This window comes from Oryx dammah, unplaced genomic scaffold (genome assembly GCF_014754425.2).
Source record: "Oryx dammah isolate SB20612 unplaced genomic scaffold, SCBI_Odam_1.1 HiC_scaffold_25, whole genome shotgun sequence".
Lineage (NCBI taxonomy): Eukaryota > Metazoa > Chordata > Mammalia > Artiodactyla > Bovidae > Oryx > Oryx dammah.
The window spans coordinates 19,539,759-19,566,753 of record NW_024070209.1 but is presented as its reverse complement, the minus strand read 5'-3'; the positions used below and the strand labels follow the sequence as shown (position 1 = coordinate 19,566,753).

At 40.6% G+C, this 26,995-nt stretch overlaps 1 protein-coding gene across 1 annotated transcript in view; it reads right to left on the bottom strand.

Annotated features, from left to right (window-relative positions):
- Nucleotides 1-17,374: 17,374 nt before the first annotated feature.
- Nucleotides 17,375-26,995, bottom strand: part of QPCT (glutaminyl-peptide cyclotransferase) — a 29,932-nt gene continuing 20,311 nt past the window's right edge. Inside the window, exons 4-7 of the mRNA XM_040224651.1 lie at nt 25,846-26,022; nt 22,298-22,397; nt 19,766-19,882; nt 17,375-18,003 (exon numbers count right to left, since the gene is read on the bottom strand). Coding sequence (XP_040080585.1) covers nt 17,858-18,003; nt 19,766-19,882; nt 22,298-22,397; nt 25,846-26,022 — 540 coding nt within the window. The 3' untranslated portion in view covers nt 17,375-17,857. The remainder of the gene's footprint in view (nt 18,004-19,765; nt 19,883-22,297; nt 22,398-25,845; nt 26,023-26,995) is intronic.

The following is a 26,995-nucleotide window of genomic DNA, read 5'->3' as shown; positions in this document are numbered from 1 at the left end:
GAAGTTCAGCTATTACTGGATATAAATGATATGTAAACTTTGGATAGTCTTATTACTAAATATGAGTTTTGCCTTTATTAATATATTAGAATTGATAATGGTCAACTCTGCAAATATAATTACTGTCCCATCAGTTAAAAATAATGAGTGTGAGGTATTCACAGTATCTGTATATTATTTAGAAAATATATATGGATACTATACTTTAAAATATGCTAACTTTAGAATTTTTAAAGGAAGAAATTAAAAGCTAAATATAAATAGTAGTTCTTTTGTTTTCACATAAACCATTTTGAGAGCTTCAATTTGAACATAACAGTACATAGGATATAGGTAAATAGTAAAATCCTGAGTTACTTCAGCAGTACGATGAGGATGCTTCAGGAGCACCATAGAACTGGGTTATGAGGCATCCTTTTCAGACCCTATTGCTCTTCTCTCACTATTACAAAATCCTTCCCACCATCATAGCACAAGTTAGCAGGTTAGCAAAGTATAGAGATGGCCAGAACAGAGAATTCAGCAAAAGATAATATATGCAGCCAATGATATATTAAAGAAAAGCAAGTCTTAAATTTCAGAATGATATGGATCTGCACAAATGGAAATTACAGTACTATGGCCATACATTGGGAGGAAATATAATTGTTAAGGCTCTAGTGTCACCAAACTGATAGGAGGGAGGTGAGTTAAGAATGTTGAAAGTCATCTCTTAATTTCTTAATACACAAATAGTGAGTGTATGTGATTTGTAATATGCCACACAAAACCCTATATAAACTCGTCCGTCTTTTCCAAGCCCATTGGCAATGCGCTTACTTGGTAAAAGGTTACATTGTAAAGTAATGTCTTCACTCCAGCTCTAATTTATTGAGTGCTGTAAGTACCTTACAGACATTATTCTAGCCAACTTCTCAAGGTCAGTGTCCTCATCTACAAAAAGGAGTAACTATCCCCAACAAGTAACTCCAGGCTTGTACAGGAATTCGGTCCCAGAGACAAGACTTTAGGCTAAGGCGGACCAATGCAGTGGGCTTCAACACTCCTATACTACCGGTCAAAAACAAAGATCTACTTATTGTACTTGTCATAGAATGACATCAAATTGCTTTTTCAGCAGTCCTAGTTACTCCATTAAATCTTTTCTACTCAGAAAATCAGATAGAGCAAAACAATCATTAAACAATTGGTTAAGCCGTTCTTGCTCTTTTCCTTATCAGCCTTAGATAGGGAAACACTTGCCAGACAGAGCATTTGAGGAGCATCCAGATTCTTCTCTACTATCAAAAGAGGTATCCTTGAACTCCTCTGTTTGAGTTCAAACTGAACTCGCTGTTGCTGCTGCTGCTGCTGCTAAGTCTCTTCAGTCATGTCTGACTCTGGGCGACCCCATAGACAGCAGCCCACCAGGCTCCCCCAGCCCTGGGATTCTCCAGGCAAGAACACTGGAGTGGATTGCCATTTCCTTCTCCAATGCATGAAAGTGAAAAGTGAAAGTGAAGTTGCTCAGTCATGTCTGACTCTTCGTGACCCCATGGACTGCAGCCCACCAGGCCCTCCATCCATGGGATTTTCCAGGCAAGTGTACTGGAGTGGGGTGCCATTGCCTTCTCTGATAACACCTGCCAAACCGATAATACTTTTGATCTAATTTTATTTTATTGCAGGGATGCTGCTAGAGTTTCTGGAAGGAATCAGCCATTGGATGAGAAATGAACTTGGAGTGCTAATGATTTTCTCTCAATTTAATGATTTAAACCTTGGGCTGGGAAATGGCGGGTGAAGTGGGAAGGAAGTCATCTTAAATGTCCTGATACTAACCAAATAATAAAAAAGGATTTATTCTTATCCAGTGTTATAACATTGTTGAGTAATATACTTATGAAAAAAATTACTGGAGCTTGAGAGGACCCAATAAATCACACTTTCTCTTCTGCCAAAGTTCTAAATTTATATAGAGAAAGGTGTAAAACAGATAGAGAGCATATTAGCATCTATATTATTAATAAAGATTCTGCTGAACAATGTTTTGCCCCCAGTTTTGCCCCTAGAAGGCTCTAAAATAGTCCCTAGGAGTTCACCAATTAAATTGATCCCAACGCCACTTTTCATTCAAGGGAGAACATTTATAACCTTATTCTATTTTCACTTTAGTCCATCCACAGTGTCCAAAATATATTACCAATAGTTCTGCAAAACACAAATCCTTTAAGGAAAAAAAAAAAAAACCACTCCAAATACACTAGACACCCTATGTATAAGTTTAAGCCTGCTTACCATGAAGTTCCTAGAAAGAAATTAAAATCCTCAAATTAAATCCCTTTACAAACGTAAGGCTGAAAAAAGGAAAAGCCCCCAAAAATTCAAGTTTAATATCAAATTCACTTTCTTTGTATGTTAAAAATTCCAAGAAACACTTCAAAACTTCTCTTTCTGGCAAAATAGCTGACTAAGCATAATGAAAATGTCTCCTAATAAAAAACACTTACCAATGCTGAAAAAATATACAAAGCATTTTGTTAAATGCCTAGCAACAGAGTTGGCAAGAAAGTAATAGAAATCCTTCATGGTCAAACTTGTTAAAAAAAAAAAAAAAAAGCACAAATTCAGCAAGATAACTAAACATTAAAGCAAAAAGCTACCCCCAAGTATCCAGTGATTTCTGATAAACTAGAGAGTAAATTTCAGTGAGCCATAAGCAACAAGGCTTGTGTCCTAAGGAAGATAAGATGCTGGATGAAGGACTCGTAATAAAGGCTGAACACCCACAGGATGATATCCTCAAAGGGAAAAAAGAAGCAGTAATTCATGGAGATAGACCATAAAGAACCTTGACTAGTAATGGATCTAGAGGGAAAGGCCATAATCTCTGAGAATTATGTCAAACCTAGACAGTGTATTAAAAAGCAGAGACATTCCTTTGCTCACAAAGGTCTGTATAGTCAAAGCTATGGTTTTTCCAGTAGTCATGTATGGATGTGAGAGTTGAATCATAAAGAAGGCTGAGCACCAAAGAACTGATGTTTTTGAACTATGGTATTAGAGAAGACTCTTGAGAGACCTTTGGACTACAAGGAGATCAATCCTAAAGGAAATCAGTCCTGAATACTCATTGGAAGGACTGATGTTGAAGCTGAAGCTCCAATAATTTGGCCACCTGATCCATGGAGCCAATTCATTAGAAAAGACCCTGATGTTGGGAAAGATTGAAGGCAGGAAGAGAAGAGGATGACAGAAGACAAGATGGTTGGATTATCACTGACTCAACAGACATGTGTTTGAGGAATATCCAGGACATGGTGAAGGACACGGATGCCTGGTGTGCTGCAGTCCATAGGGTTGCAAAGAGTCAGGCATGACTGAGCTACTGAAGAACAAATTATGAGACAAGTACTAGTTATCTCACTTTTACTGTAACATTTAATATTCACTTCAACTCAATAATGTTGTTATAAATATACTCATTTTTCAGACTTCAGGCTTAAGTCATCTGGCCAGGATCAGACAAATCATCAGTAGCATAGCTAGAATGCAAATCTAAATCTGTCTGACTTAGCAGCAGAGACCCAGTCCATAAGCCACACTGTTGATCGGCTAAGGAATGAAAAGGGTTTCAGAGAATCTTTTTAACAAAGAAAGGAGAACAGTTGCCCAGGCAACAAAGCTCTCAGTTTCAAAATATATCACGTGCTCTGAGCCAAATCAGCCCTAGAGTATTTCAAGACCTTTGCTGCTGACATAAAATGGGAATTGGACAAGTGACTTAAGACTCAGACCACCCAAGATCAACCCTGCCTCTCTACTCATGACCTCTAGTTGGTTAAGCTGGTCACTGAATAGATGAAATGAGCATTTCCCTTTAGTGCTCATACAGATCTCCCAAGGAGGTCATTTAAAGGCAAAGTCTAAGCTCCTGGGCCCAGGTATTCTGGCCCAACAGAACTGGGACAGAGCTCAGAGTGTATTTACATTTAAATTTGTCTGCACTGGCTGTTAGTTTCAGCTTGTAGGATCTAGTTCCCTGACCAAGGATCAAACCCAGACCCCTTGCTTTAGGATTGCAGAGTCTTAAGCACTGGACCACCAGGGAAATCCCTGGAATCCGTATTTTTAACTAAAATAGGAAAATTGATAAAATTGCAGCCTTCAGAAATAAATCTACTCAGGTTTGAATGCTGCCTTAGACCATAAATAAATCATGGCATCTTGATCAAGAAAGTATCTCTGAGCCTCAGTTTCCATATCCAAAATAGGGTGTTGATAATCGTTACCTTTTTAAAATTTTGTGAATTTTTAATTAACCATATGCTTCTTGAAAGCAGTCAGTAAGCAGTCGCTTTTTCCCCCCACACTTTTGTGTATTTTTTTTCCTAGAGAGTCTAAAAGGGTAGTGTTTTGCCAGCAGTCCTGATTGAACTCTTTTTCTTAGAATTAGGTCAGCAGCAAACACACTGCTGGGTTGGATGAAATAAACCCAGCAGAGAAAACAAAATAATCAGGCCTGCAGCCCTCAAGGCACTGCTGATTTGTGTCTCTTGTAGGAGACTTTAAAATTTGGAGTTGAACTCCATTGACTTGCAAATTTATTCTATTCCTGGCCTTGGAAAACAATCCTGAGGAAAATAGATAAGAGCAGAAACCATGAGGCAAAGATGACATCTACTGGCAGAGCATGGCCCCTGCACAGGACATTTCTGTTGCTCAGCTGCTTCCAGCAAGGACTGATCCTTCAGATTCATTCACAGGAAATGTTGTCAAGGAAATAACCAGAGATGTGGGCAAAAGTTTACATTCGAAAGTCTTCATCAGCTATTATTTATAAAATGAAATGTTGGAAAGAGTTAGTCCAACATTTGGGAAATGCGTTCAATACATTTTGGTATGTGCATGTAATGGACATACATTTTAAGCTGTTTTCAAATCATTTTAATAACATGAATAAATGCTAACATAAAGATTTTAATGCCAATATAAGAGCATAAAACAAACATATATAGAATATTCATTAAGTAAAATCAATATCTATATGCTCAGAGGAGAAATATGGTTTGAAATGTAAAAATATTAATAGCAGTCATTTCTGAGGTTAGTATTTTCTTATTTATACATTTATGTATTTTTAAACATTTCTGCAACAATCATGTATTACCTTAGTGAATAGAAAGCAAAATAGTAAAAATTATTTATTTTTTCCAGCTTTATAGAGATATAATTGACCTATAACACTGTGTAGGTTTAAGGTGTACAGCTTGATGATTTTATATACATATATTGCAAAACAATCACCACAAGGTTAGCTAAAGCTTCCATCACCTCACATAATTAAAATCTGTGTATGTGTGTATTGTGAGAACAATTAAGATCTATTCTCTTTAAAAAGTATTTTTTAAAAAGGAAAAAGAACTTCAATGCCATTTTAAGTGAGAAGAGGGGCCCCAGAAGAGATAGATGGAAAAGTGGTAAAGATCAGAGGTGAAGAGTTGACACTCAGATCTCAAGAACTATGATCAGAGAGACTAAGAGAAGCAGTCTGACCCCGACGAGGACGTTAGCAACATCCAATACTGCAATGTGGCTGGACAGTGGAACAACAGAATGAGAGTATGAGGTTATTTCATTGTCTGAAAAGCAGAAAGTGTTCTGTTCTCTCTGGTCTCGTCATCAGGCTCTTTACAACTGGCTCTCCTTTGCAATTACCTCTGGGGAGTTTTCTTACATGAATGATGGTTATTAAAGGTCTGTCCTGCTAGGTGAGTGAGTGCAGCTCTGTCTCCTTACTGAATGTCCAACTGACGCCCTTCTTGCTTCCCCCAGCATAACTGGCAAGGCTTCCCCCAAACACCGGCTCCATGAAATCGCCCGACATCTTTGCACTTCACTTTTCTTATTGATAAAATACAGATAACAACAGCCAACCTGCTAAAGTCCCGCAGCTGTGAGCTTTGCATGAGATCATGTGTTTTGAAAATATCGCGCACAAACCACAACCAAGGCCACAGTGACCAACATCCCTGATTGAGTGATCATGTGTCAGACACTCCACAAGCTGTTTTTCTCACCTGTTTCATTTAGTCACCATAAAAAGCTTGAGTGAGTGTCACACCCGTTTTACTCAAAAGAAAACTGAGTGTATAGCCTGCTCAAAATTGAACAGCTTTTACATTGCAGAGAAAGGATTTGCGTTTAGTTCAATCTCCAAAGGTTGGGCTCTTTAACACTATACCGTACTACTGCATAGCATCTTAGCACTCGAAGGGACCCACCAGATTATTAGGGTGAACTCCTTGAGTTTATTTTCTTAGTATTTATTTTTATTTATTTATTTGGCTGTGCCAGGTCTTAGTTGCGCTCATGGGATCTTCCATCTTCGTTGCAGCATCTGAGGTCTTTAGTTGCAATATGCAGGATCTCTGTTTGTGGCACGTGGACTCTTAGCTGCAGCATGTGAACTACAGTCTACATGACTGCACCAGACGAGGCACCAGGGCCCAGAGAGGGGACATGACTTGCCCTTACCACCATCAAAAACACCACAACCTTCACAGAATACCAAGATCGTTTCCACAGTCTGCCAGCTAATGTAGTTCCTGGTCACCCAAGCCCAAGGAGAGGGCTGTGGTTCCTGTCCTCAGTTAGCTCTGCTTCTCTATTGCTCGTAACCAGAAACTTTTGGATCCACCCTGTTATTCAATGGCCAAATTACACACTCTGAACCGAGTGAAATTCTGAAACTTCTGGGGAAAGTGAACTTTCGAACAATCAAGTCTTCACCACAGCCCCCAAAGCCAATGGGAGGGGGCATAAGGGCAGAGAGGCCACCAGCAGGAGGCTCCAAGGTCACCAGCCAATCAGAACCCTAGATGTAGGAGGTGCCCTCAAATGATCACCTACACAAGTAGGTACCCTGAGTGGAAGGGGATGCTACTGATAATTATAGTCACCATATCCACAGGGTAATGTAGCACTGAGTGGAAGGAGAAGCTAGCAAAGAGCAGAGTACCAGAAGTCCAAGGGTCTGAGACTAGAGGCAGGAAAAGTAAGCTGGGTTTGAGCATCCCTCTGGGTTGTGGACCTGAAACAGTCAAATGACTTGCTCTTCATCGATACATCACTGTCACTTCTCTGGTGCTGTACCCCAACCCATAGGCTGTGACAGAAGTGCCGGTAGTATATGCAAAGGTCACAAAAAACTTAAAAGTCAACTTGCACACCAAGTACGCATGGGAATAAAATTCACCACAAAACAATTTCCATTTAGTTTACTCCAGCTGCAATTCTATGAATGTAGCATTTCCCTCTGAAACATTCACTTTCCCTTCCACTTTGTATGACTGTGTGAATGTTAAACTATATGCTGCTGCTGCTAAGTCGCGTCAGTTGTGTCCGACTCTGTGCGACCCCATACACAGCAGCCCACCAGGCTCCCCCGTCCCTGGGATTCTCCAGGCAAGAACACTGGAGTGGGTTGCCATTTCCTCCTCCAATGCATGAAAGTGAAAAGTGAAAGTGAAGTCGCTCAGTCATGTCTGACCCTCAGCGACCCCATGGACTGCAGCCTACCAGGCTCCTCCATCCATGGGATTTTCCAGGCAAGAGTACTGGAGTGGGGTGTCATTGCCTTCGCCATTAAACTATATAACAAGTATCTATTTCCATATTCTAATCAAGAATCAGATTATTTTGCATCGTGAAGTATGATGTAGCCTTCCAATAACCAAGGTGAAAAGAAACACTAATCTACAAGTCAGGCCTCTTCATGGGGACTAACTAATAGGATGACTGATTGTTCTTTTGGTCAGATTAGCTTGTTATCATGGAGAGGGGAATGGCAGCCCAATCCAGTGTTCTTGCCTGGAGAATCCCAGGGATGGAGGAGCCTGGTGGGCTGCCGTCTGTGGGGTCGTGCAGAGTCGGACACAACTGAAGTGACTTAGCAGCAGCAGCTTGTTATCAATGACCATGCAGCAGACCCCAGAGGGTTCCTGAATTGACCATTCTAGCCCAAAACATTGGCTCTGATTACATTCTTGAATCTCTCTGGTCCTCGACAATACCTGGCCACAGCTGAGACTCCCATGCTCTGCAGCCTCTGCGGCTCACCTTTCATTTGGTTGCCTTGTAAGACTGTCCTGGGTTTCACTGCATTTCACTCATTCATTTATTTAACAAACCCACCATATGCCAGGCACTGTTCAAATGAGCAAAGTTCCCTGCTTTTGTGGAGCTTACATTTTAAAAGTGGAAAGCAGACAATAAAAAGGCAAACATATTGAATAAATTGTACAGTATGTTAGAGGATGATAAAAAAAAAAAAACACTGAACAGAACAAGATTAAAATTTTTAATAGAGAGGTCAAGAAATAATTCACTAAAAAGTTATACTTTACCAAAGCTTGGAAGAAGATAAAGAAATTAACCTCAAAGTTATCTAGAGGGAAAGTACTCCAGCCAGAGGGAACAGCCTTCGTAAAAGTCCTGAGGTAGAATCCAGTCTGACATGTTCCAGAAACAGCAAAGAGGCCAGTGTTGCTGGAGCTTGGCTCCAGCGAGCAAACGGAGAGACTGGTCAGGGGTGAGGTCAGAGTGCTGTTAGTGGACAGATCACAGGAGGTCAAGCAGGCCCCTGTAAGGACGCTGACATTTACTCCTGAGTGAAATAAGAAACAATTGTAGAGTTCTGAGGAGAAGAGTAACACAATCTGACCTACTTCCTTAAAGGATCATTTTTGTTGCTACACTGAGTATAGACTGCCCCGGTTGGGATAGAAGTAGGAAGATTGATGAGAGCTTCTTACAGTCATCAAGGCAGGGGAGAAAGATGGCTTGGATCAGTATACTACCAATGGAGGTGGTAAAAGGTGACTGGATTCTAGATGTACTTTGAAAGTACATTTGACTGGCTATTTCCTGACTAACTGGATATGTGAAAGAAGGTGAGAAATCAAGAGTGACTCCAATGTTTTTGGCTCAGCCACAGGAAGAATGAAGCTAGAGAGAGGAAGAAGGTGGCGCAGGTAAGCGGGGAGAAGATCAGGAGTTCGGTGAAGGCATGTTGAATGTGACCTGTAGCTGTTCCGCAGGCAGTTGAATATGGGAGACCAGGAGGCAGGTGAGAGCTCTGGAAGTCATCAGTTCTTAGGTAAAGACCTGAAGCTGAATGAGGTCAAGAATGAACTAAGAGAGATGGAGAAGAAAAGAGGACCAACACAGCTGAGCCCTGGGCCTGTCGATATTAACCAGTCTGGAGATGAAGAGCAATCAGCAAAAGAATCTGGGAAAGATCCAACTGGATTGGAAGAGAACCAGGAAGATGCTGTAAGACAAATTCCAAGTTTACTGGGCACACAGGCCAAGAATATTCCATTCTCCTATAACTTTTTCCTTTGGTTCCCTGGACCAGTGCAAATAAATTCCACACCTGAGTGCATTTTCCTTTGCACTTGATACCCAGCCATTTCAAGCCCTTTCCATGCAATTACCATGTAGGTTTGATAGCAGCCAAGAGCAGTAGCCCTGATGGCAGGAAAATGGCCCAGGCAGGCAGCCTGTCTGCTGTTTTGATACACCTCATGTCCAGAGACCGCCAGTCCAAACAGATCCCCACAGACTGCGCCCTACCCAACACTGTCAAAACACAGCATGAGACAAATTCAAGCCAGCCTGTCTGGGGTAAACTGTCAGGGTGTCATGCAGCATGTGGGAGCTCAGCTATATGTAGAAGGCGAGGCATAGAATCCGGGGAAAGAGACAGACTCAGCAGCCCAGAGCATCCTACAAGTTGAGACTTGTAGCTTATTACCGCTGCAAGAGTCCTGCCTTTTATCCTTATTGGCAACAAGCTGAAATTGCCCTCAGGAAGAAACGATGTCTAGGAATTCCTGTCTGCAGTTCTGAGAACGTGGAAATACCTTTAAAGCATCAGCTCTACAATCTGATTTATACACTGACTAATGGATGAAATTCCACTGTTACCAGAGTTTAATCTCTTGATTTAAAAATGCTTTTAATAAATCCTGCTATCCATCACTTTCAGCCCAAAACAAACACACTGAGTTTGGCAGAGAGGAATGGGAAGAAGAGAGAGGGCATGGGACCACAAGGACTGCACTTCTGCCCCATCCCTAGAGAGGAACACTGTCTAGAACAGAAGGCAGGGAACAACCTCATCACCTGGAGTTTGGGGCTCCATTTGAGATCTCTAAAGAAAGGGTTCTACTATCTCATACACACAACTTAAAAATCTGTTGCAGCACATTGCACTACTGAGACAGAGGCGTGACTGTGGAGAGGTGCCCTTTCTGCAGCACCACCTCCAGGGTAAAATCTAAAGCTGAGGGTGAAAACCACAGAGCAGATGATTTCTCAGGCCCTTTTCAGCTCTAGAACATTTGAATTCTAGCCTCTCCTTCCCAAACCCTGAACAACAATCTCAGTTCAGACTCCACTCATACTCCAGTCTGACAATGACTTTGATGGAGACGCGTGACCTGGCTGGCCCTCCTACATGGGTCTGATAACATTTACGGGCCTTTGAGGAGGGGTATAAGGAACATCGATTTGATCAAAGTGCTTTGAACTCTTTGATTTTGAGAACTGCTGGACTGCGACTTTCACCATGAGTTAACAAACCCTTCCTTCTGCCGCCCCTGATCATCACCAGTTTCACTCTTTCTGGCCTCAGGCAGCGTCTGGATGAGGTTTTATCATGACTGCCAGCCTCCTACAGCAGAGCTATGTACCTTTTCTGGTCAACTTCTAAGTATTCTCAGTTTTTCATGGTTTCTCAGATACTCTCATCTCTCTGTCTTCCCACCGCCCAGAGGAAATGTTAACAAGTTTAGGTTGCAAAAATGTAACTTTCGAAGCTCTGTCAGCTTGCAATATAAGTCTGGGGAAGAAACACAATGATCTCGAAGAAAATCTGCTTTTAGGGACAGAGACTAGGATCCAACTGCAAAGAAACGAAGCATGAGTAGCTGGATTAGGCACCTTCTAAATCCGGATGTTTAAAGCCTGAAGTGAAAGCATGCCCCATAGAGTTAACAGAAGCTGATAACTAACAAATTCCTGAGCTTGTCTTACAGAACAACAGATAAAGGAACAGCTTGTCAGAACCCATTGGCTCATAAACTGCCTTCGTTGATTAAGCTCGTTTAGTTATTATTTTTTATTTCTTTCTTTTTTCTCTTTAGCTACACACCTTCCGAGCTTCACACAGCTCAGCCCTTTTACAGGAACTTGCAAGGCTACCGGAGTTGGTTGGAACCACCAACCCTAAAACTGGGCCTGCACAGGTGTCCCATGAAGAGCCTCTTGTTATGGAGGGGCGGGGGGCGGGCTGGAAAACTCTACCCTTCCATCAAGCTGCTGCTGCTAAGTCGCTTCAGTTGTATCCGACTCTGTGTGACCCCATAGACGGCAGCCCACCAGGCTCCCCCGTCCCTGGGATTCTCCAGGCAAGAACACTGGAGTGGGTTGCCGTTTCCTCCTCCAATGCATGAAAGTGAAAAGTGAAAGTGAAGTCGCTCAGTCCTGTCAGACTCTTCGCGACCCCATGGACTGCAGCCTACCACGCTCCTCTGTCTGTGGGATTTTCCAGGCAAGAGTACTGGAGTGGGGTGCCATCGCCTTCTCCCACATCAAGCTAAATGCCTCTATTCTGAATAGGCACACGCATGTAACCCAGATGCGCCTGTGCAAAACAGCGACTATCTCATCTTTTCCTGACCTCCAATCACCTCTCCCCATGCCTAAGACACTCTGCTTATCCAATTCCCTGATAGCTCAGTTGGTGAAGAATCCGCCTGCAATGAGGGGGACCTGGGTTTGAACCCTGGGTGGGGAAGATCCTCTGGAGAAGTGAAAGGCTACCCACTCCAGTACTCTGGCCTGGACAATTCCATGGACAGTCCATGGAGTTGCAAAAAGTCAGACAGGACTGAGCGACTTTCACTTTCACTTCACCAGACACCGTTGCCTTCAGGGAGTTGGATTTCTTGGCTATAAACCTCAGCATCTCAGCATTTGGCTTGTTGCATGTATGGCAAGTGGACCTGGTTTGGTGGTAAGAGGTATAATACAGTCTTATAACACCTGTGCTCCTCTTCCAAGATTTTGAGTCTACATTTTAAGAACTTTGATGGAGGATCAAGTACATCTTCATTTTAGGGGGACATTATAATACCACATCCTTTGTAAGACAAGAGGAAGGCAGTATGGTTCATAAGTCACCTAATTCACATGTTTACCTTGGTGGACATTTGTTGCTCTTATCTGTACAGCATCCTTTCTCTAGATCTTCCCTTGGAGAGAGACTTCATCCCCACCTCTAACCCTGAGGTTTGTTGGGGTAACCCTCCTCGCCCCCCACCCCCACCGCCCCAGCTTTGTGGGCAGGCATGACCCAGAGGACAAAGTCTATCAGTGCTTTCCAGTCCCCAGCACAGAGACTGAGTGAAGAGTGAACCTAGAACACCACTTAGGCCAAAAGGAGTTAGGGCTATAAATTTATGAAACAATTCAGCAAAATAGAATTCCTAAAAAGATAATTTTAAATCCCTAAAATTTTCTAATGATCTTTTCCTATCCTTAATTCATCTATCAATAAGGGATTAAAATCATGCGTAAAACTACTCTGTGCCACCATCAAAAATGACCTCCTTAATTACATCTCCAGTAAGAGCACTTGGCTTAGGAAATGCAGGGAGTGCACTCCTTTTTTACAAACAAATGTGTTTTACTACTTCCCAAGTGTTTAGAGAATCACGGTGAATAACAACTGATGGCCAGCCGTCAGCTAGACTCATTCACTTCTCCAAGTCAATCTCTTTGCTCAAAAAATGTACTGCATGTCATTCTTTGCTAGTCAAAACCACAATAGTTTAGTCCTTGCCTGCCAAGGAACTTTTGTACCCCATAGAACCTTTTAAACGTAATAGAACAAAGTTTTCAGTACTATTTATAATTCATCAGTTTTAAAATCTATTTTTAATGTTACCTTTGTAATCTTTGTGGGGTTTTAATTTGTTCGGTTGGTTGATAGGGTTTTTTCGTTGGTTTGCATGCTTGCTTATCTGTTTTTAAATCAAGTTTTTTTCTCTTTTTAACAATTCTGTGCTCTTAATATTAACTCTCACACAAATGGTCTAAATTCTCCCTGGCAAATATGGATACGTTGGGAGAATGGGCCATGTACCTACCATGTGTTTCCTTTGAAATATGAGCACAATAAGATGACTTCACATGGTATGAGCACGCCAACCAAATTCAGGCTGAAGGCTACAGCCATGACACAAACAGTCCTTTCATCTCAGCTGCCTTCAAAACTGCCGTAAATTACTGCTGCTGAATGTAGTGCCAGGGCCCTGCGGCTGATTTTCATGTTGAGGAGGATATGGGGGTGTTCCGAAGCACCCTACTGGCTCAACCAGCTAATGACCTCTCCCTCCCCACTTGAGTCCTTCCATGAAACATGGCAGTGAATGTACACAATGGGACCCACTCCTCACAACAGAGTAATAGGCTAGCTATTTGAAGGCTGAGAAAGATGTACCACAGAAGTCAGAGAAGTGAGAGGGAGAAGTAACAGGAGGACGTTAAACCACTTCAAAATGACTTTTAGTGTTTCAGACTGTATAGAAAGTGGCTCTGAAACTGAGTGAAACCTCAATCTTTCGTACATTCATCTTTGAAGCCAAAAGTTGGTGAGAAGGTTGGCTGTGAACAACACAGCCTCATATCATGAACAGCAAATTTAAGTAATTTCCCCAAGTGTCCTACATTCAGTTCGGTTCAGTTCAGTCACTCAGTCGTGTCCGACTCTTTGTGATCCCATGAATCGCAGCACGCCAGGCCTCCCTGTCCATCACCAACTCCCGGAGTTCACTCAGACTCGCACCCATTGAGTCAGTGATGCCATCCAGCCATCTCATCCTCTGTCGTCCCCTTCTCCTCCTGCCCCCAATCCCTCCCAGCATCAGAGTCTTTTCCAATGAGGCAACTCTTCACATGAGGTGGCCAAAGTACTGGAGTTTCAGCTTTAGCATCATTCCTTCCAAAGAAATCCCAGGGCTGATCTCCTTCAGAATGGACTGGTTGGATCTCCTTGCAGTCCAAGGGACTCTCAAGAGTCTTCTCCAACACCACAGTTCAAAAGCATCAATTCTTCGGCGCTCGGCCTTCTTCGCAGTCCAACTCTCACATCCATCCTACATTAGTTTTGCTTTAAATTACTATGGCTGCCATAAACAGTCTCTCTCACCTTCTCTTTATGTCCTTTATTCCCACACCTTTATTCCTCAGATTTAGGGCTTGTAAAGAAACAGATTTCATTTTCAGCAGAATGTACCATGACCAAGCTTCCTGTGGGGCTGTCTGTACATCAGAGTAGAAGTGTCTTGTGTCTTGTCCTTCTCTCCTTTGTGAGAAGTAACCACCTCCAGCTGAGCCAAGCTAATTGAGCATATGCTCAGTTTTCACATGACTTTGCTGCAGCATCAGAATGAATGCACCTCTTTGATGGAAGAAAGAAGCTCCCTGGAATAAACAATTACAGATTTGGAGTTGGAGCTGAAAGCATGGGCTGCTTTGTTCTTATGACAACTGCTTCACCATCTAAAACATTTCTGCAGTTTGAAGGATCTGTCTTTTCTCTTCCAGCCACAACCCTCAAGCTACAATAACAGACTCATGATTTTCTTAGATGCCAAGGTTATGAATACCCTTTTATGAATATTTTCCTCTGAACTCATTTCTCTTGAAGAAGAAAAATAGCCCTGTGTATTTCAGGGTTGACAGAAATAGACAAAGCATACAAATTGTTCTCTTAGAGGCAGTAAAATGCTCCAAAATGTATATAGGAAAATTCTAAATACAACATAATGTTTATGGAAACCTGCCTTTGCAGGTATGATTTTTAAAGTAATATTTCTGACTGGCATTTTTATACAGAACATATTTCAGGGATTAATATCAAGATTAATACCTTAAAATATTTCCCTTTACGGTATCATGATTACTTTTTCCATATACGTACAAACTCTCTGTCAATAGTATTTTAGAGGATGCCACCTAGAAGGAAGGAAAATTTCCCTGAGTTAATCTGCTTATGTTTTTATTTTTCCTCTTATCTCATTTCAACATATTCTCCAACTTCCTCCTCTAAAAATAATTCAACTAATGTTAACCAAAAGATTATAGTAGATCTATTTATTTCATTCTGCCTCAAATAAAATGTATTATTTAGGCGTATAATTATATATGTAGTACTGTCAACTAACTTTTAGTTTCCTTATTAAAATATCTTTTCGTTCTGTTTTAATATCTGCCACTTAAATCATTTCTTTTCTGGTATTTAAGAAGTGTTTTCCCTGAACCCCTTTCAAATGTTTTCACTCATTTGAAAATTAATCCAAAAAACTCAGCCTTTTTTAATCCTTCTTTGTGGCTTAGATTTTTCAGCCCTGGAACCACTCGTGTTGATTTCTGATACACAAGCTTATGTAAAAATAGCCTTTGATATGGCAGAGAAATAATTCTGCATACAAATGACACACCTCTAAAGCCTAAATTGTCATGTGAACCCTTGAAGCAATGATTTAAGAATGCTCTCCCAGACTGAATGAACAACCTATAAAAATTTCAAGACGCCACTGTTGCGTTGTGTTTGGTATTAAAAATATTCTGCAAAGGTCTTTTCATGTAAAGAGGTAGTGCTCTACAGTGCTCCAGAGGATGAGCTGTAGTGCCAGACTACTTGGGTTCTAGCCCCAGCACTGTCACTTACTAGCTACATGATCTTAAAGAAGATACTTAACCATTCTGAGTATCATGCATGTGTGTGTGCTAAGTCGCTTCAGTTGTGTCTGACTCTTTGTGACCCTATGGACTGTAGCCTGCCAGGCTCCTCTGTCCATGGGATCCTCCAAGCAGGAATACTGGAGTGGGTTGCCATGCCCTCCTCCAGGGAATCTCCCTGACCCAGGGCTCGAACCCTCATCTCTTACATCTCTTGCACTGGCAGATGGGTTCTTTACCACTAGCGCCACCTGGGAAGCCCTCTGAGCACCAAAAAATGTGGCTAATAGTAGCCTATACCCTTTAGGATTGTTGTGAGGATTAAGTTGGTAAAAACATGTGCAGCACCTATAACACTGACCCAGAGTTAGTACTCGATAAGTGTTGGTTCTTAATATTATTTAACTCACAAATGCATGGCTTCCCTTTATAGAATTTTAGAAGCAGATTTGTGTAAAATAAAGTCTGTAAAAATCCAGCTCTGTAAAATTCACCAGAGACTCCCCCAGTGGTCCAGTAGTCAAGACTGCACCTTTCAATACAGGGGGTACAGGTTAGATCCTTGGTCAGGGAACTAAGATACCACATGCTGCATGACAGGGCCAAAATTTAAGAATAAATGAATACTTGTAAAAAAAATTGTTTAAAATGAAATAAAATTCACCAACATGAAATTACAGACATAGTTAGATAAAATTGTATATAATTCTGGCTATTCTTGTATAAAATTATATAAAGTTATATACATAAATTATATTTTAGCCCCTGTTTTGACCTGGAAAGTATGTTTTCATAAGTAAATTCCTTTTCCAATGACTGTCTTTGCTATTGAACTTGAGGTTGCTATTGATTTCCCACTCAGTTTGTCTCACACCCTATCCAGTCCCAGCACATTAACTCAGTGAGGTTTATTAAATGTCTGCACAGAACAGAGAACACATGAAAAGCAGCAACCCCCAATTAACTTCATCTATTAGTACATGGCAGGATGAATCATATCATTGTTTAACTGTGATCAAGTTTGTATTTCTAGATAACTGTTTCCTATAGCTAAAGAAAAATCTATGAATTCTCAACATGTTTCCAGCCCAAACAATTTTGCTTCCATGAATCTCCTACAAGAAATTAGCTATAAATAATTAAACAAATGTGAGTATCATATAATTTATACAACAATACACAGAAATGATCATAATTGCTGTGCTCTCTCTGTGTTACCTTCATATTGACTGTGGAGGACACACTCAACAATCTCTGTCTTCATTGTAACCCAAGATCAAAACAACAAATAAATGTCTGGTAATTATATAATTTAACAGACAGAAAGCCAAAAAACTGAAGATAGAGTTTGATTATAAACACACAAAAACTGCATTGAAAATATGTGAGGAAAAATTAGAGTGAGTGATGATTTGGTTTAATGAAGTTATGGCTTTTTTACTTTCTCTATTTTCTATGTTTTTTGTACTGACTATATTATTTTACATTAAAAATGCAAAATTTATAAAACAATAAAATTGAGCTATACTTTAAATCATATGACTTTTTCATTTATATATAAAGAAAGACATTCACAACATGGTATTTAATTTTGATTTAATTTCCATAAAATAAACCATACAAAGATTTCTCAAGGAGATTGAGTCCTCAAACTGCATCTCTGTTTTGTTTTATATGCAATAGATTCGCAAGAATAAGAAAATCATAAAACTAAGGCTATACATTGCACCTGACCATCATATTAAATATTATTTTAGAAGACCATGATACTAACTATATGAATCTGATTTAGCTTCATAGTTTCTTATCTAAAGGAGTTTTTTTTAAGACGTGTATCTTCAGTTTTTCTTACATTTGCCTTTATCACTAGATAAAAATTAATGAGCAATTTGGACAGGACATAAATCTAGTATATTCAAAGATACCTACAGAAAGAATCTATAAAAGTTTCCACACAGCATTGTCTAGAGTCAGATTAATTTAAAGGATTCCTTGACTTTTGAATATGATACTAGATGCAATCACCAGAATATTTAGTTTACCAGTAAACTAAACCAGAATATTACAAATGAAGATATTCTAACACAAATACTTGTAGAATTTTGTTTAGATTGTCAATGGTTGTTCTATCCAAATGTTCTTCATTGTCATCCATGGTGTGCCAGACTTCAGGGAAAGGAGATGATATCAGATGCAAAACTGGAACACCTAACACAAAGAAATGACTTGTAATTAAATACATATTTCCCATGAGTAAGCTAGAAAGTATCATCCTTCAGAGAAGTCTAAGTGGGAGCTCTGTACTATATAAACACAGCTAATAACTCAGCTAATAACTTCTGTGTACGTCCCTGTATCTTACCCTGATACTCCAAAGTCATTCATTCATTAAACAAATATTAATAAATTCAGTAAAAAATAATAAAGCACTTACTATGTGCCAGCTCCTATTCTAGGAATTGAGGGTTCATCAGTGAAAATGCAAAGCCCTGTTCATATGGAACTTACATTCTACTAGAGAAAGAAACAAACAAATACAAAAAATAATTTTTGAAAGTGATAAGGTTTATAAAGAATAGTAAAACAAGATAAGGGAATAGAGAATGAGGGGCAGAGAGAAGGGCCAAGAAAAAGGAATTTAAAATCAGGATGGCCCTGGACTTCCCTAGTGGTCCAATGGTTAAGAATCCGTCTTCCAAGGCAGGGGATATGGATTCAATCCCTGGTACAGGAAGATTCCACACACTGTGGGGCAACTAAGCCTGTGCACAGCAACTGCGGAAGTCCACGGGTCCCAGAACCTGTGTTCTGCCACAAAAGAAGCCACCGCACTGAGGAGCCCGTGCACTGCAACTAGAGAACAGTCCCCACTCTCCACAACTAGAGAAAGCCTGAAGGCAGCAATGAAGACCAAAAATACATACAAATTACATACAGTTAAAAACAAAAAAATCAAAGAGGTCCTCTTTGGGGAGCTAACATTTACACAGATGCAACAAAGGAGAAACTAAGCTGTGTGAAGACCTGGGCATGACCAGGCAGCAGCATTAGCAAGCCCAAAGGTCCTGCGGTAAGAGTGTGCTTGGCCTGCTTGCAGAACAGCAATGTGACTGGGTCAGAGCAATAATTAGAGAGGTAGGAGGTGATGCTGGAGAGGAAGAAAGGAGTCAGAAAATGGAAGCCCTTGTAGGTCATGATGAAGACTTTGGGTCTTACTCTACATGATGGCAAGCCAACAGAGCTTTAAGGTAGGGAAGTAACATAATTTGATTGACATTTTTTAAAGATAACACTTGCTCATACATAAAGAATAAGGAGGTAAGAGCAAAAGAAGGAGATGAATTGGGTGGCTACTGTAAGAATTGTTGAGTTAATTTAGACTTCCAACACTGATGGAAAGGATGAAACGAAAGTGAAAGTGTTAATCGCTCAGTCGAGTCCGACTCTGCAACTCCATGGACTGTAGCCCATCAGGCTCCTCTGTCCATGGAGTTCTCCAGGCAAGAATACTGGAGTGGGTTGCCATTTCCTTCTCCAGGGTATCTTTCCAACCCAGGGATCATACCCGAGTCTCCTGCATTGCAGGCAGATTCTTTACCATCTGAGCCAGTAAGGAAGCCACTAAGGAAGCTTCCCTATTAGCAGGAAAACACCAGAGTTACACAAAGTATAAGAATACAATCTAGGTCTGTGAAAGGGAAAGCAGGATGTCAGTCAGAGGCATACAAGCGTTGATAAATATTCTACATGTAGGAAAAAATAAAAAGGTCTCTTCAGGGATTTACAATGACTTTTGTGAAAAAATAAAAGCCATGAGATGATTGGTGAATGATTTAATTTATCAGCTATTAAATTTAATGGTTCTTCACACTTCTAGATTGTTGTAAATACACATAAAATATACCGAATATGACAGGAAAAAACCACACATGTGCATGCATGCATACATATTTACACATACACACATTACCTCTTCTTAAAAATGGAATATGGTCATCCTGAATCACACCTCCATAACCATAGTTCCGGAAATACCACCTCTCCGAAGAGTGATCCTTGAGCAAACCTAATTCACGAAGTCCATGTTCTGCAGGTGATAATTAGACAGCAGATGAACATGTATTTTTAACTAATTGATGGTCAGAACGCAAAGAGTTTGAAATCTTGGCACCTGGTTTTAAAACACTGTGAGTGGCGCATTCATGACAAAAAAAAAAACCTCTGAGCTGAACTTGGGGTGTGGGCATTTTGGATTAGTTCCAAGGGAGGAGTCACCTCTGACTCTAGCTTTCTGACTCCTGAGAGTCAGAAACTGAATAGAACAGTGCAGAGACGGAGAATGAGAAAAGTAGAGGGAAGCAGAGGGGAAAACACAGGTGTAGATACAGAGTTTCAACCCTGCACAAAGAGTGTTTCAAGAGATGTTGGGCTTGAAAGGGAATCCTTAGACAGAACAGGTATGAAGTACTATACTGAGTGACCTCTCTTTGCAAAAGGGATGCTTACTATGACTTGCATCAGTGGTTCTCAAAGTGTGGTCTATGATCAGTTGCATCAGCACCGCCTGGGAACTTGTTAGCAATGCAGATTATCCCACCTCTGCCCGACTGAATTAGAAATTCTGGGGATGTGGTCCAGCAATCTGTGGTGTAACAAGCCCTCCAGGTGACTCTAATGCACACTAAAATTTGAGAACCATTGACCTACCTTCCATCACTCCTGTCATAGTGTAACATAGAGCTCGCGTGTTACATGAGTTACGTATAATGTGAGTTTATGTTATAAGATGAAAAGAGATCACAAGAAGAGTTTAAGACAACCAAATGAAACTTTGCAGACTGGTTATATTCACTGCTAAATTTAAAGGGTAAAATTAGACCAAAAGGTAAGCATTCATATGTAATGTGATTTTAGGAACATAAAAAAAGCCCTTACTACCACAATATTTCCATCTGTTTATTGATAATTATAATTCCTTATCTCATATACAACTTTTCCTTACACAATTAGAGATACAGTTTGAATATAAATACCACTCAGTGGGTTACACATGGGTTAAAATTATATTAACATGTGAGTTACTGATATAAATTCGTTCTGGTGGAAGAAATGAGATAAGGGAACCAAACGCATGACAGAAGGCCAAACCCAATTTCTTGAGGCTACTCAGAGTAAGGAAAATATGCTGTAAGGAAGTGTCCCAAAAAGCTTATATTAATACCAGAATAGCAAGTCTTTCAAATTAGAAATTGAAATTTGTCAAAGATAAGCATCTGAGGTTCAGGTAAACATTTCTTTCACAATATTCTAGATCTGCATATAGGCACACTATGGCAAAAGTGTCAGTTGAGATGGTAGCATTTTCCCCACTGCTGAGAAGGAAGTACTATCCCACCCCACTGCAAGAAGCCTGTGTAGCTAGAAAAGAATTCTTAGTCTGATGTTTTTGCCACAAAAGCAGGGCTCCTGGCCTGAATTCTATAATAAACATCTAGCTCGTGTTCATCTCTCCCTAAGGCCAATCTTTTATCGTTTGTTTTGTTCGTGTGTGTGTGTGTGTGTGTTTGTGTGTGTGTGTGTGTGTGGAGAGGGAGGAGTATGTGGAGTAGAGGTACAAGAGAAAGAAGTTATTCTCCTTCTCCAAGCCCCCAGCATCTCCCTTGAGCCATACACAGATAACTTTGTTTCCTTGGCTAACCTGGCCCAACCTCATCTGGCCTAATCTACTCTCATTTAATTGCCACTAAATCTTCTCTTAAGTGACTCTTGAAGGATTTTGGCTTTCTCTTGCATCCCCTTTACTTATTACTTTAGAAAACAGACAAAGATGGTACTAAATTTAAAAGGATATCACAACAACATAAGGCAGCAAACAGAAGATGACAAAGAGAACAGAAGAAAAAAAGAAACATTAAAGGATACCTTTGGGTATCATTATAAGGACATAACGTTCATCATTATCCAATGTGCTTTGCTGAGTTTTCCCTAAAAATGCATTCCATATGTTTCAAACAGGACTCTGAGAAAATATCTCGAAGCTATTTCTAAGGATATGAATATATGAAATGTAGTATTTTATGTTTCCATTTCAAAATGCAGTTTCATGTAGGAAAATAAAAACAGATGAATAGGGATAATAAACTAATCAATAAAGCAAGAAAAAAGCCGGTACTCTGGCTTGTGTACTCTGATCACACCCTTAAGTCACCAATTCTGAATTTTAGAATGCAGTGTTTATCAGTGAGAAGAAACCAGGTTTGATTCTAAGAGTGAAAAAGTGAAAGTGTTAGTCTTTCAGTCATGTCCAACACTTTGGAACCCCATGGACTGTGTAGCCCACCAGGCTCCTCTGTCCATGGAATTCTCCAGGCAAGAATACTGGAGTCAGTTGTCATTCCCCTCTCCAGGGGTTCTTCCTGACCCCCAGGGATGGAACCCAAGTCTCCCACATTGCAGGCAGATTCTTTACCATCTGAGCCACCATAATAAGAGCATTGCTTACCAATTGCTTCAAGTCTACCAAACCATCTGGCAGTGTTTGGGAAAAAGTTGGGAAATGTTGGGTATGGAGCTCCAATTAAATCCAGTAAGACCAATAAATCCTAAGGGAGAAAAAATATTATATAATCACTGTTGCCAAAACACATTTCATAATCATCAATAGAAAAAAAATCCTAACTGCATTGTAATAACTGAGAATGAAATGGGGAGCTGTATAAATCAACAAAAGGTTTAATAACATTGTAAATGAATCATCTGAGGGAGATTTTTAAATCTTGCTTATACACTGTGGAGAAATAGCAAAATGTAGATTCTTCATGTCTGTAACTCCAGAACAATATCACTAAGGCTAAATTAGAAGGAGGACACTTGGATAAATATTTCATAGAAAAAAAGGATACATTTGCTTTATTTTCAGATGGGTTTAAAAGCCTGTCTTGTCGTCTACCCCATTCTAATCAGTCATTTTATCCTTAGCCTGTAATAATACAACTGCCAAAGAGAACACTTGCATAGGAACTATTTATTCCTTAAAGCAGCACATAAGAGAGTTTCCTTGACTAGGAGTTCTATAAGCTTAGTCTCTGAATATCCATTTCCTTTTCTGTCAAACGAGAAGCTCTAGCTTGCTGATAAACTCAAAATGGATTAAAGATCTAAACGTAAGACCAGAAACTATAAAACTCCTAGAGGAGAACATAGGCAAAACACTCTCGACATAAATCACAGCAGGATCCTCTATGTCCCACCTCTCAGAATATTGGAAATAAAAGCAAAAATAAACAAATGGGACCTAATTAAACTTAAAAGCTTCTACACAACAACGGAAACTATAAGCAAGGTGAAAAGACAGCCTTCAGAATGGGAGAAAATAATAGCAAATGAAGCAACTGACAAACAACTAATCTCAAAAATATACAAGCAACTCTTGCAGCTCAATTCCAGAAAAATAAATGACCCAATCAAAAAATGGGCCAAAGAACTAAATAGACATTTCTCCAAAGAAGACATACAGATGGCTAACAAACACATGAAAAGATGTTCAACATCACTCATTATCAGAGAAATGCAAATCAAAACCACAATGAGATACCATTTCATGCCAGTCAGAACAGCTGCGATCCAGAAGTCTACAAGCAATAAATGCTGGAGAGGGTGTGAAGAAAAGGGAACCCTCTCACACTGTTGGTGGGAATGCAAACTAGTACAGCCACTATGGAGAATAGTGTGGAGATTCCTTAAAAAACTGGAACTAGAACTGCCTTATGACCCAGCAATCCCACTGCTGGGCATACACACCAAGGAAACCAGAACTGAAAGAGACACGTGTACCCCAAAGTTCATCGTAGCACTGTTTATAATAGCCAGGACATGGAAACAACCTAGATGTCCATCAGCAGATGAATGGATAAGAAAGCTGTGGTACATATACACAATGGAGTATTACTCAGCCATTAAAAAGAATACATTTGAATCAGTTCTAATGAGGCGGATGAAACTGGAGGCTATTATACAGAGTGAAGTAAGCCAGAAAGAAAAACACCAATACAGTATACTAACACATATATATGGAATTTAGAAAGGTGGTAAGATAACCCTGTATGTGAGACAGCAAAAAAGACACAGATGTATGGAACAGTCTTTTGGACTCTGTGGGAGAGGGAGACGGTGGGATGATTTGGGAAAATGGCATTGAAACATGTATAATATCATATATGAAACTAATTGCCAGTCCAGGTTGGATGCATGATACTGGATGCTTGGGGCTGGTGCACTGGGACAACCCAGACGGATGGTACAGGGAGGGAGGAGGAAGGGGGGTTTAGGATGGGGAACACGTGTATACCTGTGGCAGATTCATGTTGATGTATGGCAAAACCAATACAATATTGTAAAGTAATTAACCTCCAATTAAAATAAATAAATTTATATTAAAAATAAATAAATAAATAAATAAAGGTCCTTTCTGGCTAAAAGCCTCTGTAATAAGCCAAGTGATTCTTCTTTAAGCCATAAAACATTAGCAGGCTTGAGGACTCCCTGGAGACTACTCCCCAGATTAAGAACGCCTGATTATGTAAGTGAGGTAAGGATGAGTAATATTTAGCATTGATCCTGATATATAATAGATATTTTCAGAGTCTATGACTCTAAGACACAGTATCTATTAACTCATGAATGATGATTAAATATATTCACCGGGAAAAAATAGACTTGTTTGAAATAGTAATATATTCACCAGGTTGGATAAGCTCCTAGGAATTTGTTCTGGGGAAAAAATGGTCTTAACTATCACTATGAATTCATATATTTGGACTCATAAACAAATAACTTTGTTCCTCCTACTGATCAACCAGGCCTCTTCTCCTCCTTTGAACTCTTTTAACCACTTGAGCAAAAGTGATTTAATGAGGTGTCAATTATGTTCTCCTGATACCTTATGGGGCTTCCCGGATGGCTCAGCGGTAAAGAATTTACCCACAATGCAGGAAATGCAGGTTTGATCCCTGCCTGGGTCGGGTAGATCCCCCAGAGAAAGAAATGGCAAACCACTCCAGTATTCTTGCCTGGAAAATCCCATGGACAGAGGAGCCTGGTGAGCCTCAGTCCCTGGGCTCACAAAGAGTCAGACATGACTGAGCGAGTGAGCATGTATGCATGACCCCTTGTGATCTGCCAGTGGGCAACGGGACAGAGAGAAAGCCAACATGAGATGTGCTAGAGTCAGACAGGACGCTGCATGTGGCCATTTGGACTCACAGGGTGAATGTCAGTGATAGGACAAAGGACGTGGATGAATGGAGGGTGTTAGAAACAGGTTACCAGTTCACAGATAGGATGAGAGTCAGGGATGGGTGGAGCCACAGGAAGCTTGAAGTCTCGTGGGTTCCATGCTGGTGTTAGTGAATGTCAAATATGCGAAGAGAGTCAGAATAGGAAGGAAATTCAAAGGTGGAATAAGGGACAAGGCATGGGCTGTGGGGCCAGAATGAGGGATGAAGAGGGGGCTATAAGTTGCACCCACTACTTGGTAATAAGACCAAAATTTTAAGGAAGCACTGAAACGTCACTACCCTCATGTCAAAAACGCTACATCAAAATTTCCTATACACACTGGAAGTCACTATAATGTTTTGAAGCCACCAAGGAAATTCTTCACTCCCATCCTTATACTATGTTCCACTCATACCCCATTTCCCAAGATGTCTCCTCTGGCTTGACAGAGGCCTCAGAGGTGGGACTTGCTCTCTTCACCTCTAAACTTACTGGGGGAATGTGCTCCCATGGGACCAAACTGAATCTGATGCTTCCTTATTCTGATTTTTTATATCATTTTAATTAAGCTCAGTCAAACATAACTTCTAACCAGAATTATTCTTTTTAGCTCTGGGATTCCTCAAAAACCCAATGCCTGCCAAATAATGCTCTATTATAAACACTCTGCTCCAAGAATGCCATGGCATTTTTAGGTCTTTAATTGGCTATAGCTTTGGCTTCCTTTGAAGCAGAGTCTGCAGTTCCAGCATCATGAAAAGTACCTGGACTCACCATGCCATGCAGTTGGTTGGTGTCCCTCGCTCCAGGTGGATGTGGTGTTGACGCCATCTTGGAAGCTAAGTGGCGAGACCCATACAGAGAATCCTGAGGAGACCAGAGATGAAAAGCCTCTTCTCCATCAAAGAAAATTAGCTGGAGTGAAAGATCTGGCCTTGAGTCTGAGATATTCTGAATTTTAACAAAACAGAAAAAGAGAGAAAATATTCTGAGAATTTAAAAAATAGCATGTTTTCCTATTAACTGGACAAAAAGATGTGCCATGAAGCAAAGGAAGAAGCCAGAACAAGTGAAAATATGTCAGAATTTATTTTGCACCATTTCCTCTCTGAAAATCATCAGAGATCCTATAGTCTTCACCCTTATAGATCTCCCCATTACCACTCCTTCTGAAAACAGAAGTTTTACATTGTTTTTTCTTACACTTTAGAGAACTCTGGAACTGCAATGGTGGACACTGTGACACACCACCCCGGTCCCTTTCAGAAGGATGTGTTGTCCCTGTTGCCAGCAGAGGAGTCAGCAGAAGGCCTTCAGTTGTTGGTCCCCTTAAGGGCTGGCTCAGCCATGGAGGTTCCTACATGCAATGACTGGCCTAAGCTGGCCCTCTAAAGGGCCATGCTACCTCCAGAGCTCTCCAAGGTTTGGCTGAGGCTGTTGCTGAACCTGCATGGCAGCCCGGCTTCTCCCTCTGCCTACTCCCATTTCTTTCCCCTCCCTGCCACAGGGGTGATGGTAAGGCCACTCCCTACTAAGTGACCGAAATGCTAACCTCCACATCAGAACACACCTCCCAGGGAACCGAACCTGAAACAGTACCAGTCTTTCTTGCTTCTCACCTTAGTTAAGTCTGCAGTGCTGTATTGAGTTCGAGAGTCTGCCCTTGGAATGCGACAGAGACACAAAGAATGGTAATTACAGCCTCTCCTTCAGAGGAACCTACACTTTACTTGGGTTAGGGAAAGATAAATATGTGGCCATGGCAAAATGTATCAAGGGTCAACAATGTAGCAGAAAAGTCCTCCAGGAACCAGGCAGATTGAGAAGTGGAATCCTTGGAATGTCAAGGAGGACTTCAGGAAAGAGAAAGTATTTAAGCGGAACTTAGAAGGGTGAGTAGGATTCTGATGGATGTTACACTTTC